We start from the raw sequence: 16,408 nt of genomic DNA on the forward strand, positions 1-16,408 counted from the left end.
TGCACATTTCCCAGAACACACCTTTTTATGAATGTCCGTGCGTGAGGATCGGGGGAATGAGACAGGCACAGAGTCCAGATCCCAGGCTGCAACATTCTCTGCATTGCAAAGCCTTGAAACGCTACAATCTTAACTGGAGCACATATTCCTCGGTATCAAAGAAGTCAAAGCGGGCCGAAACCAAGGATTCCCTAACACAGAGGAATGGGCTCAACCTTGGCAAAGAGCGATGGTTAAGTGTGGAGCCCGGAAAACAGAAATCCTCAGATGATGATGCTCTGCAACAATAACACGTAGACAAGCAGAGTCCGGCACTCTAGTCAAAGACAAATCCTCCCCCGTGCTCATCTCTCTCTAAAGATGCACCGCCACCGAGGTTTAGCTTCGTAACCGGAAGGGGGATCAGAAAAGAAACGCACATGATTCTGCTCCTGGTACAAATAATACGGGCAAGAGAGACAACCTTGCCTTTTCACCACCAGAAAAAATAAATAACTGAAGGAGAGAAAGACATAGGAAACGTTTTGTGGTGTTGAAACCATTCAGATATTAAGAAAATAGAAAAAAGCTTAGGGTATTACACATGTACTTGATATGGTAGTACAGTAGGGTGCAAGTCAGACCTGACCAGGCCTTCCAATAGTTTCCAGGGCTTTACTATATTTATTCCCATTGTTTCCTTCATTAGTAAGCATGTAACAATGCACAGGCACATGCACACGCACCTTAGTAAAGTACAGCTGTGTCTAAGGCTCAAGCATATCTCTCAAATAATCTCAAGGCAGGTGAAAGCGAATATATTTCAGCCTTAACTGCACGGTACAGCAGTTTTAAAGACACGGAGCTGGGCCGTTCTCCTGCTGCAGTTCGCTACAGCAACAAAACAAAAGGATGCCATAAATCTGCATGAAATAAACTCACGACAGAGTGTGCAACGCGCTCACAAACAGACCGAATGATGTCATGTTCTTTATTGGGGATGGAAGTTCCATGTCTGAACCAAATTAGAAATACTTCCTCAGTTGGAACATAGTTCTGGACCCCCTACTGGCTGAGGATTTTTTTTAACTGTTTAAGTTGTTCCAAGGAGGAATAAAGACACGTTTCCACAGAGGATTTTTCTCTCTCTCTCTCTCTCTCTCTCTCTCTCTCTCTCTCTCTCTCTCTCTCTCTCTCTCTCTCTCTCTCTCTAACCCCCTTGTCCTTGTTGGTGGAAAAAATAGTGAGTTATGTCAGCAGCTGTAAACCCAATTAACCAATATAATTCCACTTTGACAATAGCTGTCTGGTCTCATAGCCTTGTCTGAAGCTTCAGCACTTATATAATGGAAAAAAACATCTCGCATACTTGAGGCAGGCCACAAAACCAGTACTTAACAGTAAAACAAAAAGCATCATTGGCGCTGTGTTGACATTGGGGATGTGCCGGACAGATCCGCGCTGTCAGAGGTGGGAAGGATACTGGGTCCATCTTTATTAGGTGAGTTTTCCACTCCCCAGATGGTAGGAGAAAAAAAAAAAAAAAAAACGCTGCGCGAATAAGGGCAAAGGAAAACTTGACATCATTTGCTCGGTTTTGGCAGCCGGTTTCAGAAGTCACTTTCACCCATCTGTTTTTATTTCTTCTTGAACGAAGGAGCGCTTGTATCTGCTCCCCAGAGCGCAGAAGGGAGAAACCTTGCCGTGCTGAGGTCTGTTCAAGTCAGACAAAGGCACGTCAGGTTCAAGACCTGAGAGAGACTGTCGTGGGCCTGTTTCTCAGACTGCTGCCATGGACGAAGAAAAGATAGACACCCTGTCTCTGAATCAATGGCTGCCACTAACACGGTTTGAGGATTTATTTATATGTCAACCTACTGCTACTACTACTGTGAGTTACAGTGTGGCACATTCATACTGAAAGAGGGCCACTTCTCTCAGATAAGGTTGGGTTTTTGGGTTGACTCGAATTTTTCATTGAAGAAATGGTAACTAACCACAAAACCTTACCGAAGACACGACTTCGATCCGGGTTTACATGTCAGTCTGAGGCAAGATTTCTCTGCTGAACATAACCCTGCAGGCTGGGTCTGAGAATGAGGCCTCCATCTCTCTCTCACACTGGTACTTTATCAGTGCGCTCCATCTCTGGGTACTGGTTGTTGACTTAGTTACAAGTTTGATCTAAATCTAAATCTAAATCTGTGGTTGCACCAACAAAGGAACGAGGGAGGGACAATTCTCAGACAGGAAGTTAACGAGTTACAGTGTTTATTGCCCGCCACTGACAAAACCTTTGAAGAACTGTTTATGTAAATGATCTGAAATAAGGTCATTTCATTGGAGGTTGTTGCTTTTTGAAAAAGGAAAGTGCCTGCAAAAAAACAGACCTAGGCACAAGCTTTTAAGATGCCAATGAAACTTTCAAGGAAGAAGTTCAAAATGTATCTTCTTAGAGACAAGGATCTCGCAAGTACACTGCCTGCTGAGAGTACGCGTCAAGTCATTAAACCATTATGGTTAGGACATTATTTTTATGAATTTTCATTTTTGTTCCTGTTACTATTGATCATTTTCAGTACTGAGCTCTGAGCAAATAGTTTCACTACAGGAGGAGGGGTTTATTAAAGAAGGGTAAATACAAAACGTGCTATCAGTTCATTACAATACGGCCGAGTTGTTTGCAAAATATGGAAACAATTAACACCAGGCAAATCAAAAACCCTACAATTGAAAGTGCTGCTGAGGTTCATTGGCACACACTTGGAGTTTGTACTTCAATAATCAAATCAGCCTGTAACCGTCACCGAGCACTACCATCTACCTGGACCACATCTGCAGGTCTAACGAGTTTGTCCCGTGCACACTTAACCTGAAACCAAAAACCCTATAACACTATTCATTACTACAGTTGTTGAAATTTGTGTCTTTGCCCTACAAGAACAGAGAACCCATTCACAAGCGTGTTACAAGTTTAGAAACTTGTAAAATTGTGGGGGTGGAGGGGGCAAAGGCACTACTTATAAAACTCTGCCGAGTATTCGCCTTTAAAAAGTAGTAAAAAGTAGTCTACCCCCCAACCCAGAAGCAAACCGCAGAGACCACTAACAAAAGGGATCCAGTAACCGGCACAGACATTTGCCATTTCTCCGACGGCAAAATTAGCAGGTAGTATCTCTTTGGTAAAAGAGATTTAGGACTGACAGAGGCGACAGATCCACTCCCCTCTCCCACCCCAGAGGGAGGATTCACAATCCCGGCCACGGAGGGTTTGTTGCCACCCCTTGAAAGATGCGCCGAAACCCAAATCTAAAGAGCCACGAAACCGCTTTCTTTTGGACCGTATACTTTCTAACCCCCATTCCCAGGCAGGCTTGGCGGGAGGCACAGTAACACTTGCACAGAACGAACCGGCGAGTCATCAGCGAGTCACGTGGGCCACGGCTCCTCGCCATAGTCCTCCAGCATGGGCCAACAGGAACCTGCGGTCAGACGGTGGAATGTGAGTCGCATGGGGGGCAGCGCGGTGATTTATAAATGCAGTGACACATTATTAGGTCACCCTGGCGCCAGTCTACATTTTCTTGAGAAGACAGAGAAGGGTGTGTGTGTGTGGTGCAATGTGGGGGGTTGGATAAGGGATACAGCCAACTGTTTGATTAGAACACAGTGATGATCGCACCACATTTTTGATCGCAGGCCTTCCTTGGATCTTGGGAGATGTGGAGTCTCATCTGCCTCATATTAACCCCGGCACCCAACGCAGCGTGATCACCGCTTTGCTGGTCAGCAGACCCCTTAAACAGGGATCTGGGTAGTTGTCAATGGGGTTCGGCGACCACAAGGAGCAACAACAACAGGGAGACCTCTCCAAGCTACAGAAAATGGGGGCCAATGTAATCGGGACCAATAGGAAAGCCCTTTTTGGTCAGGCTCAACTCACTAACAGGACGTATGTTTCCTTTGTTTAGCTTTTGCTCAAGAGATTGACTGGGTAATGTTTATTCAAGCTCACAACACATTTCATTTATTTATTTTAAAAGTAAAAGTGACCGTGAGAAACACCCTCGCTGCACAGTACTCTAACAAGCAGCTAATTATTTTCAGTAATGTACAGAAACCTACCCCCCCCCTCAGCAGTTTACAGCTTTCATAAAATCTAGCCTGGGAATATGGTTCCCATTTTTAAACACTTTGAAAAGGGGACATATGGTAGTGTGTGTGTGTGACTCGACGGGATTTCCAATCAATAGATGTTTATGGAATATCATCATTCCAGCGTGTGTGTGAATGAAGGGATTTGTAGCCTCGAGTTTGCCTGGTAACCTTGGTCAAAACGATGTGGTTACCGTTAGTTTCCACAGCGGCCCTGTGTCAAGGAGTGGTTTTCCCAGCAGCTGCATGAAGGGAACGTTAGTGTTTAAACCTAGCAGTGCCGAGGAAGGGGACGGTCTGGATAGAGCTTAAACCAAAGCCAAGCACAACGGGACCCAGACCCACAGAGCTATGGGTTGTATAGATATAATGAATAACTCACTTCTCTATACAAATGTCCTTGGTTTTTAAAAAACACCAGAAAAAAACATGTACAAAAAAAAAAAAAATCTTGGGCTGGTTCGTGGTTATACTAAATCCGAGAGGCCTGGATCAGACTACCCCCCTCGTCCATGTGATCTGTGCTGGTGCCACTTCTAGAAGATGGACCGTTTCCAAATCCCACCTCTGGAAGATTAGGAACACCTGCTTCGTCTGTAACCTCACTAATTAGCCCCCCCCTGGCTGGGACGCTAGATCTCTCCCTCCACGGCTCTGATGTGGTTTCAGAACACAGCCAGGTTACCAAAACTCACACACACACATACAAAGAAGAAACCGGGGGAGTCATCTCTCCATAGATTAAAAAAAAAAAAAAACATTCAATAGGTTTTTTGACAAAAGGTGTCGTGTGAGGGCCAGCATTGTTCCTCCGTATCGGTTGGTCAGCCTGGCCTCACCTGCCTCAGGGTGAGTCACTGTGCCGATCGCCACCTAAACCCCAATGAGACACTGCTCTGTGGACCTCCGCAGCCTCCCAACACAACACTGAGAGAGAATGAATGGCACACAAACGTTCCCGATTGCAGAAAGCATCACATTAAATGTTAAAAAGAAAAAAAGTAGTTCAGATTCAATCTCTTATCAGAGTTCACAGACTTTTTACAGGAAGTGTAGGAGGTCATCATTTGCATTTCTTCCTCTCAAATCAACTTACGCTACATTCAAAGCACCGGTTTAAAACAGGACGTTACAGAACCTGATTGGCTAATGATAGCTGGGCCACATCGAGCGACAGCTGAAGACTGAGTCATGATTACCAACAGTACAGTTGTGTGTCAGGTTCATTAAAACACTCAGTGTGTGTGCTCTTAAAGCCCCTGTGTAACATAACAACACCCCACAATAACAGCTGTTAAAGGAAACTTGGTACGAAGACTGTTTCTTTAGCTATTCTAATTTAATCTTGAATCTTATAAATCACTTTGAGAAAAAGAGCAAAAACAGGTACTGCGGCATCTTTTTCAGTCAGGTGGGAGGTGCGAATGACATAAACATTCACTATCACTGGTGCTGTGTGTTTCCACCCCCCCGACAAAGGAGATCTCGTCTCACTGGAACACTTCACCCAATTCCAGCTTCTCACTGCCGTTCACAGGCCTGCATGATGTAAACCCGGTGTAGCCGAATTTAAACCAGACATTTCTCACATTAAGAGAAAAAAACTCTCCCCCACATATCCCAGGCTGGAAAAGTCAGCCAGTGTCCGACCCAAACCGCAAAATCCTCCCTCCGTGCTCAGCCACGGCCCCTCCCCGCAACCCCAGCGCGAGGCTATCGATGGAACATGGGACCAGCATCCCTGCCGATAGTGGAGCCTAAATAAAACCTCATGGGTTGCCCGGTGCCAACCGTGCCGTCGGAAACAGGAATGCTGAGTCATGTCTAGGAAACCCTTGGGAGGACTTCAGTCATAACAGTCTCAAATACAATCAGATAACCCTCCCCCATCCCCCTTAAATCCATGTTTGCAATTTATTTTTGTTTTGATCCACAGCTGGCCCCACAGCTGTGAGGATTCCTCTCAGCCCCCCGCTGAGCTGAGCCACTGGAAAAACGCTGAGCACTAACTGTGAGCAGTCCTGCAGCAAAACACAATCCATCTCCACACCCACACCCACACCCACACACACAAAGGATACCGGATGACAACGCCTCATGACCAAAACTGCAGATTGCAGACCCAGATCAACACAAATGCAGTTTAAGAGAAAGTTTGATCTTGCATTCAGTTATAGCTCAATGGCTGCCAAGCAAAACACAGAAAATCGACTAGCCCCCGTGTGTGTGTAAAGGATATCACTAAAAGGGACAGACAGACGGACAGTTACACATTTCTCTTATTTAAAACAATTACACTGGGTCTGGGTTAACTACTGCCAACTACTACAGACTTCTATCAATATATGCAGATTCCTTTACAGTATATTCACTGTGTTAGATTACGGATACATTGTATATTTGTTCTGTCCAACATTTTCAGTATTACGTTCCATATAAAACCCGACTGCCCATAAACCGATCAAGTACAGTAAATCAAACCACTCAGATCAAGTGTGGAGGAAAGACTCAAAACTGTGATCAAACCCAGATTTAAAGAAGTGATCTTAAGACGCGTTCAAATCGATCGCAGGAGTGAAAAAGCTTCGGCCTTATGAGGTGAGTGGGGCTACACTTCCAACGCCTCCAATTTGGCTAAACTGATCAAACTGTTCCCTGATTTTCTGTAACAGGAAAAACACAAGGAGCGCTATACATATCTTGTGAAGAAACCAACTTAAAATAAACCTTGGGGGGGGGAGCTTAAACTTTTAAAAATAGATTTTCTCTTGGATTTTCTCTGTCCCCGAGGTACTAAAGCAAACAGTCAGCAGTAGCGGCTCGAACAATGCTCTTGAAATAAAACCCTTGTGTCTTCTGATGCTGCACACAAGACAGACAGCAGAGAACCCCCGATCACTCGATACAAACCTAAATATAGATCTCTTTAAAAACAGCACAACGGCTCGACTGCACAAACAGATTTCACACGTCTGTGTACTTGTGAAACCTAGACTCGCCCCCCCCCCTACCCCAGTCTGACACGCGCCTCTGGAGTCTAGACTGGCCAGAGAGGAGAAATGCCAGAGGGAACTGGGAAAGGCTGAGGTACAACGAAAGGTGAGTGACGCCCCCTACTGACGCACAGAGGACAGTGAGTGTGAAGCCTCAACTCCTCACAAACGACCCGCTTATTGCGAAGGGGTCAAAAGCAGGAGTAATAGCAGTTCTGACTCTAATCGAATCTATAGGTTTTATCCTGCGATACATTTCTGTGGCGTCGTTTTCAATCACATGTGCAAAGATTCTCGGCCAAGTCTCGGCACAAACCACCTTCGACCCATTTGGATTATGTCCATATGAAATAAAAATACCTCCCGACATCCTAATTAACTTGAGAATCTTCATGTCTTTAAACCCATCCCCCGCCACACTCTCAGTTTGGAAGATAATTTGAATGTACCGCTGGCAGGTTAGTCCTTTACTACACAAGGCTACTTCGGCGCCATTAACCGGTACTTTCAGAAGCTGCTGAACTCTATAACTTCCTGTGAGAATGGTCTGAGCTTTTTCCACCAGACAAGGGGTAACGCCCTGAAACGTAAGAATGAGGTTTTACACCGAAATGAAGATGCACATTTTTCAGAAAGCACACACGTCCAGGTGAATCCCCCTGGCTGCCATGGTGGTGTAGATGGGGCTTCCCCCGAAGACCACGACAGCCCAGTCTTAACCCCTCCCCAAAGAAGTCTTGTGGTTTCTGAGCTGTGTGAAATGTAGAGTCATTCTCCACAGGGGCCACTAGGGGGCGATTGGCTCCCATTTTTAATTATAAACGGGGCCAAACTGAGTTGAAAAAACAAAACAAAACAAAAAACAGACTTCTATAACAGAACATGTACAATTTTGAGTCTTTAAGTATGAAATACAGCTATAAGTGAAAGTTAATCTGGGTTTTAACTTTCCCCTCTAATGTACTATAGGATATTTAAGGTCAGCAGAAGTTCTTGGAGCAATCTATGATATCACACAAACCACCAATGATATTTATGCGTTACTGTGAACTCTGCGATGCTGGAGAGAAGACCACCACTCCTGTCCCAGATGCCTTGCTTTAACAACGCAGTGCCATCATGCACTTACCAGCCAATCAAATGCACCCCCCAAGACTTTTGGACTAACTGGCTCGGACTGAAGGAAACCCTAGACCCTTCTCCCCGGACAGGTGTCCTTTCTGACCGCGGCACTCGGTGATGGACAGAATAAGCACTGGTGGAAACCCGACCTCGGCCCAAGTGTTCACATGAGCACTGGTTCCTGCCGAGGCATCGCATTTCTCAATTCAAAACTTAATTCCATTTATAGATCAAGCTCGAAACACACCCTACTGTTACGATAATAAGGTAGGGGTGATAATAAATAACAATCACAACAACACAAGGTCAAGTGGGAAATACAAAAGCAGGTGCAGGTGAATCAGATGAGATTTCACCTTTCACTGACGAAAAACATCAGTGGATTAAAGCAGAAATACAAAATACATAATTAAAAAGTGTTGTGTGTGTATATATACTTACAACACACACACACAGAGGTAAACACAGTGGAGGGAAGACAATTGCGCTGCGTCTCTTACCAAGTACAGCAGGAAAGTGTGGAGGCCTGTTCCGAGGCCTACTGAAGACAGGATGCCCAGGCCTACCCAATAGGCGCACCACAGGAACTTCCTCTCCATGTACTGCACAAACTGAGGAGGGTAAGAGAACACAACAAGAAAGCATAAACACAGAGGACAACATCAGGAATCATAATTCAAATCAGACACTCGCCCGTTACAGAGCTCTTGCAAAACAAAAGCAGGCTGTGTCCCACCCGGATTACAGCGACCGCTCCTCCAGCTGAGTCCGTCCACATGTTGTGCAGCAGGCGAGTGAAAACAGCTAGAAGGGCGACTGGCACTGGGAACGCCATTCGGCCCCGAGCAGCTATGACACGCTGGGCACCCTCCGTGACAACGAGCTCGGAGCACCCCGCCCTTTTGTGCTGGACGAAAATCTCCTCGAGCAATGTGCTTTTTTTTTTTTCTCGGTCAACATTCATGGCTTTAATTAGAAATAGCTCAAATATTTGTGGTTGATATGTATTTGGAAGCCTATCTGCATCACTTAGCAAGAAAAAAAATCAGCTGTGAAGAGCAAGTATGACTAATCCTCAATAGATGGTGTACTGGAACAGATGACTCTGGGTTTTCTATGCAAACATCTACAATTTATTTACGTTAACCAGATATTACTCACCTTCTGATGTACTCCTTCGATGGAATAAGCAACAGAGAAGAAGATAAAAAGCACCAACGCAGTGAAAACCAAGCCTCTCCGATGCCATAGCCTGAAACAAGAACAACAAGCCAATCAGAAGAAAGTGGGGACAGCCAGGACTGGGCATCTGAGGGTTATCTTGTCAGGTATTGGACCACATCACAACCCAGGAGCCACAGGGGAGTGCTGTGGAGATGGGTTCCCTTTTGCTTAGTTTTATTTCTCTAATAAGATCCTGGAATCAAAGGTTGAAGAGATCAGATTTCAGCACAATCCCTCAAAACAAAATGTTATGGAGCTGCCAGCATAACAGTAAAAAGGATTATTTACAATGGCTCAAACACAAAGCGGAAACCAAAGCTTTGTTTATTTTCTGTCTTGGAAGGTAAGTTAATCGGTTTTCTATTCCTTCAGTATCAGTGTTATGCAGTTGGTTGTGATTAAATTGGGTCTAGCAATCCTGTGGCTCTCTTGGGCATCCTAAGTATTAAAACGTGCGAGAAAATAACCACATAATGTGTACGGCATGCTCACAAACAAATATAATCAGAATCTAGCTGTAGTTCCTGGACCCTGACCAGTTTTCCCAGCAGGGTGTGCTGACACGGGAAAGAGACCGAATTTTTTCCCTTGTCATCCAGTCATGCATTGTGGGAATGCGGTGAAAGGTCAAAGGTCAATCACGTGGATTCCCCAACGCCTGCCTCAGCACAAACACACACCCAGACACTCTGGACTGTGGACTCCCCCACCTCCACGTCTCCTGGACTCCGGTCAGAAGTAAATCTCTGTCAGCCAGACAGGGCTGTTCATTTGAGATAAAGGAAGACTAAAACTATGCACTGGCTAAGACACAGATTTAACTCACGAGAACAAAACAAAAACGTACAAAGGCATGCTTGTGATGATGATGATGATGATTGTGATGAAGCTCAAATCCTTCAGATAAGGCTGTTCAAAGCAGGCAGGAACAGTGCCATGCAGTGAGAGCCGGACCCCCGCCCACACTTACTTTACTGTCCATTCTTTCAAGTCTATCAGGGTCTCGAGGAAGAAATACTGCAGGGTGATGAGTGGCTGCTTCCACAGCACGATGGCCAGCCTCTCCTCTTTATCGCGCTGCTTCCTCTCGCTCAGAGATGAGGCGTCTGGGGAGGGAGGGAGAAAAGGCGATCAATTGGAGCAAACCCATCAAAGCCCAGCATTGGGAATCAGATGTTCAATGCGTTCAATTGTTGTTGTACTGTGAGCAGGGCATCGTGTCGGGTCTCTGTGGCTGCCACTGCAATGCCGTCTCTCAGTGCCGAATGAGGCTTCGGCACAATGTGTTGGCTGTTGGCTAATGAATTATCGCCCAGAAACGCACACCGCTACCCAACGCCCCCCCCCACTCACCTGCGAAGTTCCCGTTCTGCAGCTCCTTGGCTGGTCCCGAGCGCTTCTGAGGTACATCGCAGTCTGCTCCATTCTCGGCCATCTCATTGAGTAGTTAGACAATCAGGGGGGGATCTGCAACGAGCCAAGAAACGAAGGAGAAAGTGAGAATCCTGGGTCGGGGAGGAGAGAGCAGCGCCCCGCCATGGTGGAGACAACAAATCATCTCTCTTAACACAGACTGCGAGCCCCCTGCTGCGTTCACGAACTCAACTTATTAAAAATCAAACCCTGATGGGGTACAACTTTCTATTTTGCTATTGTCCGGTGGAGTAAACGTTTGATTTGGTACATGCCTTAGTCTACGTCTTGTTCAAGAAAAAGTGATTTTCTTTTTTTAGGATAAATTTACACCCTATGAGCTTCTGATTGTACATTCATTTTAGAATATACCAAGCAAAGTCTTGCAATCTCTTATGTTTCCACTATCACACTTCCTTGCATGTACAGATACCCATCTGATAACGTCTCAGCTGGCCGTCACACACCGGATCTCCTATCTGAATAAGAGTACACTAGGTTCCTCTCTCACAACATACCTAATCTGATCGTTTTTACAGTGGAACGCACAAGATTCTTCTACGCTCTCGATGCACCGTTATCTACAAAACACATTCAGAAGGCCAGAGTCTGATTTCATAGTGTTGTTCATGCAAACTCCTTCCTCGCGGCCACATCCCTGATTTAAAAGGAAGGCATACAGAGGTCTGATCTCAAGCCGTGCACCTTCACACACACACCGTTTCTCTTGACAGACAAAGCTTCAGCATGCAGAGTTACTGCCACAGAGGAGAAATGCTTTCCCCCCGTGTATTACAGTAGCTCACACAAGCGATCAATGAACTTAAACTCATTTGGTCTCCTGGAGATCCGTCTGGGTGGAATCTCGTTGTCTCATTAACAGCTGTTCCCAAAATGACTAAAACCCTAACTAGCAAGACCAACTGCCCTGCATATAAAGCTGGAGGATTAGAGATTTCTTGCGATACTAAATCACTCAACCAGGTGTAAGGAATCTGATGTGTAAGCAATCCACTGGACCCGAGTGTGGTAAGATGTTTATCAGAGAATGACAGAATGACAGGTGACAGAGATACGGAGGATCCCCGGACTCTCAGACCTGGAAACCGAACACAGAAAAAGTCCATGGGAATAATTGGAAAAATCTAGAAATATTCATTAAAATGATGGTTAATATGTCTAACAGATTGTTTGGCTACTGAATAATCAACAATATAGTGAATAAGTAAATATGTCATAAGCTTTGGTATAGTTCCACTCTACTTCCGACTCTCATAAACAATAGGACTGTTTGTTATCAATGTGAGGCAAGGGAAATCTGATGTTTTGAGAACTGAGTGTCTCCGTCTGCTTTAGACATCTCAAGACCCAGAAAAATAAGGCAGAGACACACAGGCCCTTTATGATATATTAGTTTGGAGAAGTTCACTATAGTTGCTGATCAATACTACAAATTTTCACACTGGTCTTTTGGGTTTACATTTACAGTCTTTCATGTAATTTCTTCACATTACAGGGTAATTTCATTGTTCAGTACGATAACAGCCTGTAACTGCAAAATGCTAATGAGTTGTGCGTCACCCAGCAGGCTGCAACTAATTTTAATCGTGTATTAAATTAATAAATACTTTGCACTGGAATTGTCCCCTGGTAGCTTGTGTCACAAGCGGACAGCACCGTCAGAAAGCTGATGAGGCCCTGACATCCTAATTTACATAAAGTGGCCCCATTAAGATACCGATCAGCATTTTTAATAAAACCAAACAAAAGACAGAGGGTGTTAATATGCAAATTACATCTGATACTGACATGAGTGGGATGATGAAAGAGAAATGAAAATTCAGAGGGTACACAACTCAGCCATCACCCACTGTTAGAAACACTAGTGTGCTGCAAATAAGCTGTTTTTTCCCCACTTCAAGTCTTCAGCAAAAAGGGTCAATTGAAAACTCCCTTATTGTGCACATATACACACCCCCACATGCATATCAAACATTGCATACATAGCAACTGTAAGGATAAACACTAAATGATTTCAACCATCTCCTGAAAACTAACTAAATTCAGATTCGCCCCACCATCAATAATCTATCCATAGCATACAGCTGCCTATTATTTAATTGTCTGTTTTTGTTTTACCTACCTTTCCCTGGAAGCTTCTGTGCTAACGTGAGCTCACTTGGCCCAGATCTACAAAACAAAGTAGTTTGCACAGAGTCTGACTGGGAGAACCATTGTGCTGCAAGTTGCTCAGATCAGATTTAAGGTTTAGAAAACTCCCTAATCTACACTACAATCTACACAATTGTGTTTGGGGAAGTGCTGCAAACAGGCATTGCTCAGCCCTGCGCTTATCCAGATGCACCCAAACAGCACCTGTTCGGGGCTCCGACTGCATTTACCAGCACAGCCATGACCTTTTGTGAAAGTGAAGGCTGCCGAGCGCTGCCAGCTCACACGTAGGAGTTGGTGCAATCCTACACTGTTCATGTTTGATGGAAAAGGCCATCATTTACATTACTGAACTAGCACTACTCCAAAATCCAGCCTTTTTAAACCAGACTGATTTTTTTTTTTTTTTGGTCCAATGTGGGGGACATGGAGTTTTAATTTTTCTTTCCTACAAGAAACCTATTTCCAATAAAAGACAATACAGTCCAACGTATCCATCAACTCCACACAAACACCCCTCCCTCCTCTATAAACACTGCCTATGTTTCTGAAAATTCTTCTGAAACCTGAGGCTTTCAGTGGGGGACCAAAAACTGCACCCCTTGCCGTCCATTCAATACATAATACTTCACACTAAACACCCACAACTTCATGCTAAACACACAGAGGAGATATGCTGTGCATGAAAATTCATCTCGGTCCATGGCAAACCACACAGGGGGAAAAATAAAACATCTTTGATTTGTACTTTTTCCACTATATCTGTGCTGCCTCCATTATAAAAGGGTATAGGGTTTAACAAACACCAAGACGTACTTGCCCTACATATACACAAAGGTAACAATCACTGTGAAAATGTATCTACACGTTACAGTGAATACCATTAGGTTATGAGGCAAGATCAGAATGGTCTAAATTATACCATATTGCTTTTGCAAACACATATCTGTATACAATGTGCAAATGAAGGAGTTATGCTCTGAAGTCGCTTGCACAATGTTTGACAGACTGTCACTTAGTATCTGTTATGACTCGACAGATATGAACAGTCATACCAAACCTTCAGAAAGAAATTGTGAATACTTACTCAGCTACAGTAAGCAACATCTGGAATTCTCTCTCAAAACTAAACTCCGAAAGGGAGTCTGTGCTCAAATGAAAAAAAATCCCCCTGACCTACACAACACTGCCACGGTATGCAGGCGGTCAAGGTTAAAAATTAATAGGCACCATTATTTCAGAATCAAATCAAATAAGTTCTTAATTCCAAAACAGAATCTCTTATACACAGCAGTGAAAACAGGGTTCTTCAAAATATATTTTAAATGTAATCATTTTCCAAAGCTGCCCATCAATTTGAGAATGTTACTGTACTCTCTACATTAGTCATGTCCTGCTCGTGAGATCATCTCCTCACCTACACTTCACCAGTATCTGTGATCTGTATCTGTGCGGGAAGGCAAGCTTGTCAGACTGCATTTTCAAAGCCCGTGTGAAACGCATCATGCACCCGAAAACATAAGCATCGCCAGTACATTCAGGTCCCAGTTTTTCTGGCGTGACAGACAGGTGTACTGCCTTCACAGGAATGTTGCGTTTCACCTGCAGATCAACACAACAGCACTTGTCTACCTACATCTGTAGCTCCAGTGTGGGATCAGTTTAATGACAGACGCAGGCACCAAGTAGTCAATTAATGCCATAAATGACTGTAATTTGATGTCATGGTGTATGATTTTGAGTAAATACAGAGGCCTGCCTCATTTTAAATATTTTTTGTCTGTCTGTAGGAGATGTTATGCGTGAGTCACAGAGATGTTTAAACAGATCTAAACTATAGGTCTCTCTTGTGCAGCAAGAATTAAAAAAAAAACAGATCGTGTGACATTATGTAGGCCTTAACATAAAAGCACAAACACAGACAAAATGTATTTAAAAACAAAAAAGGCCACTCGTGGGCTTTTATGATATTACTTAAACCACTGGTTGAAAAGCATAACGAAAAACTCTCTTACTGAATGGGGGAAGAAAAAAACAAAACACTTAATTAAGGCCTTACGTCATCAGAGCCATTTCTCTGGACTTAAAATCCTGTGCCGAACAGTTGTTGCGCAACAATGCTTTTCACACAAAAACAAGCAAAGAAAGCACTATGAAGCAATCTGACAGTGCCGAGTAGTGGCATAAAAACAGCAGACCCGGGAAAGAGCACAACAGCACATAAGACCAACTGAGAGACATGGTTACACAAACTTCACACACACCGAGACATTCCAAAACAAGTGGAAAGTCTTCGATAGGACACAAATACAACCAGTGTATGGATTCGGCTGTAAAATGCAATTCCTTTTCAGGATCAAGCTGCAAAGAGACAGAATAATCAAGTAGCCGCACATGTATTAAATTAAATCTACAAGAATCCAAGCCTTTGCTTTAAAGTGATACCACAGCACGGAAGCACAGATTTAGGAAGAGTCAAATACTTGAAGTAGCTTCGTTCACATTAGCAATTTCAGTGCTGTCAGGACTACAGATCGCGCAATACCTCAATTCTTTGAATAACTCTCTTCCGAGGTGTATTGACCAAGCTGAGAGCATGATGTGAAAACAAGATCGATATCTGGAGAAAGCCACATTGTTCAGCCCCAGTATACCGCCTAGGCAGCACAACCAACACAAATAGCTGCTGCTGAAATACAAGCAGAAGTCGTTGCACTTCTCGCCTTACCCAAGCAGGTGGAAGATAACGCTGTTCCCTTGCTGAGACCAGTGTGATCAGGCCGACACCTCGGTTAGCAGAGCAGGAAGAAAGAAAGAGCAGAAATAACACAGTACTGGATCAGGGCTGTTCGTGCCACTTTCTGAGCGACCTACCGCAAACGCTCCTGTTCAGGCATCCTCTATGTAGGACACTTGAATGCTCATTAAAACACGAGAACATTAAAAAAAACAACTAATGGAGTGAAATGTGTGATCGCTATTCTTGATCACTGTACACCACTGGAGAGAACTTCCAGCTAATTAAATATTAAAAATAAAAACCAGGTCATTTCCAAAAAGGTAACAATCCTCACTGGATTTCAAGTTTGATGCCTGCTGTGGTATATGGCAAGAAATCCTTCTAAAAGGGAAAGATTTCAATTTAAAAGTTGGGAGTAAGGGCTCTGGGGCAATCAATTCGTTTTTTTTTTTTTTAGCAGGTCATGCCTCGGGGCTCCAGACCCACATTCGACAGTTTTAATCTGCCTTCATCAACTCTCTCTTTGAAGTAGGCACACTGTGAACGTTGGAGCTTGTGGTAAATGTGCAAAAGGTCGCTGCTGCACTCGTCGATGACAGGCACAGTACAA

At 44.1% G+C, this 16,408-nt stretch overlaps 1 protein-coding gene across 1 annotated transcript in view; it reads right to left on the minus strand.

Moving 5' to 3' along the window:
- vmp1 (vacuole membrane protein 1) overlaps window positions 1-16,408 on the minus strand; it is a 58,416-nt gene that overhangs the window by 40,318 nt on the left and 1,690 nt on the right. Inside the window, exons 2-5 of the mRNA XM_066695169.1 lie at window positions 10,827-10,940; window positions 10,444-10,579; window positions 9,411-9,501; window positions 8,750-8,860 (exon numbers count right to left, since the gene is read on the minus strand). Of these exons, the coding sequence (XP_066551266.1) occupies window positions 8,750-8,860; window positions 9,411-9,501; window positions 10,444-10,579; window positions 10,827-10,908 (420 nt within the window). The 5' untranslated portion in view covers window positions 10,909-10,940. The remainder of the gene's footprint in view (window positions 1-8,749; window positions 8,861-9,410; window positions 9,502-10,443; window positions 10,580-10,826; window positions 10,941-16,408) is intronic.

Source organism: Amia ocellicauda, chromosome 22 (assembly GCF_036373705.1).
Source record: "Amia ocellicauda isolate fAmiCal2 chromosome 22, fAmiCal2.hap1, whole genome shotgun sequence".
Classification (NCBI taxonomy): domain Eukaryota; kingdom Metazoa; phylum Chordata; class Actinopteri; order Amiiformes; family Amiidae; genus Amia; species Amia ocellicauda.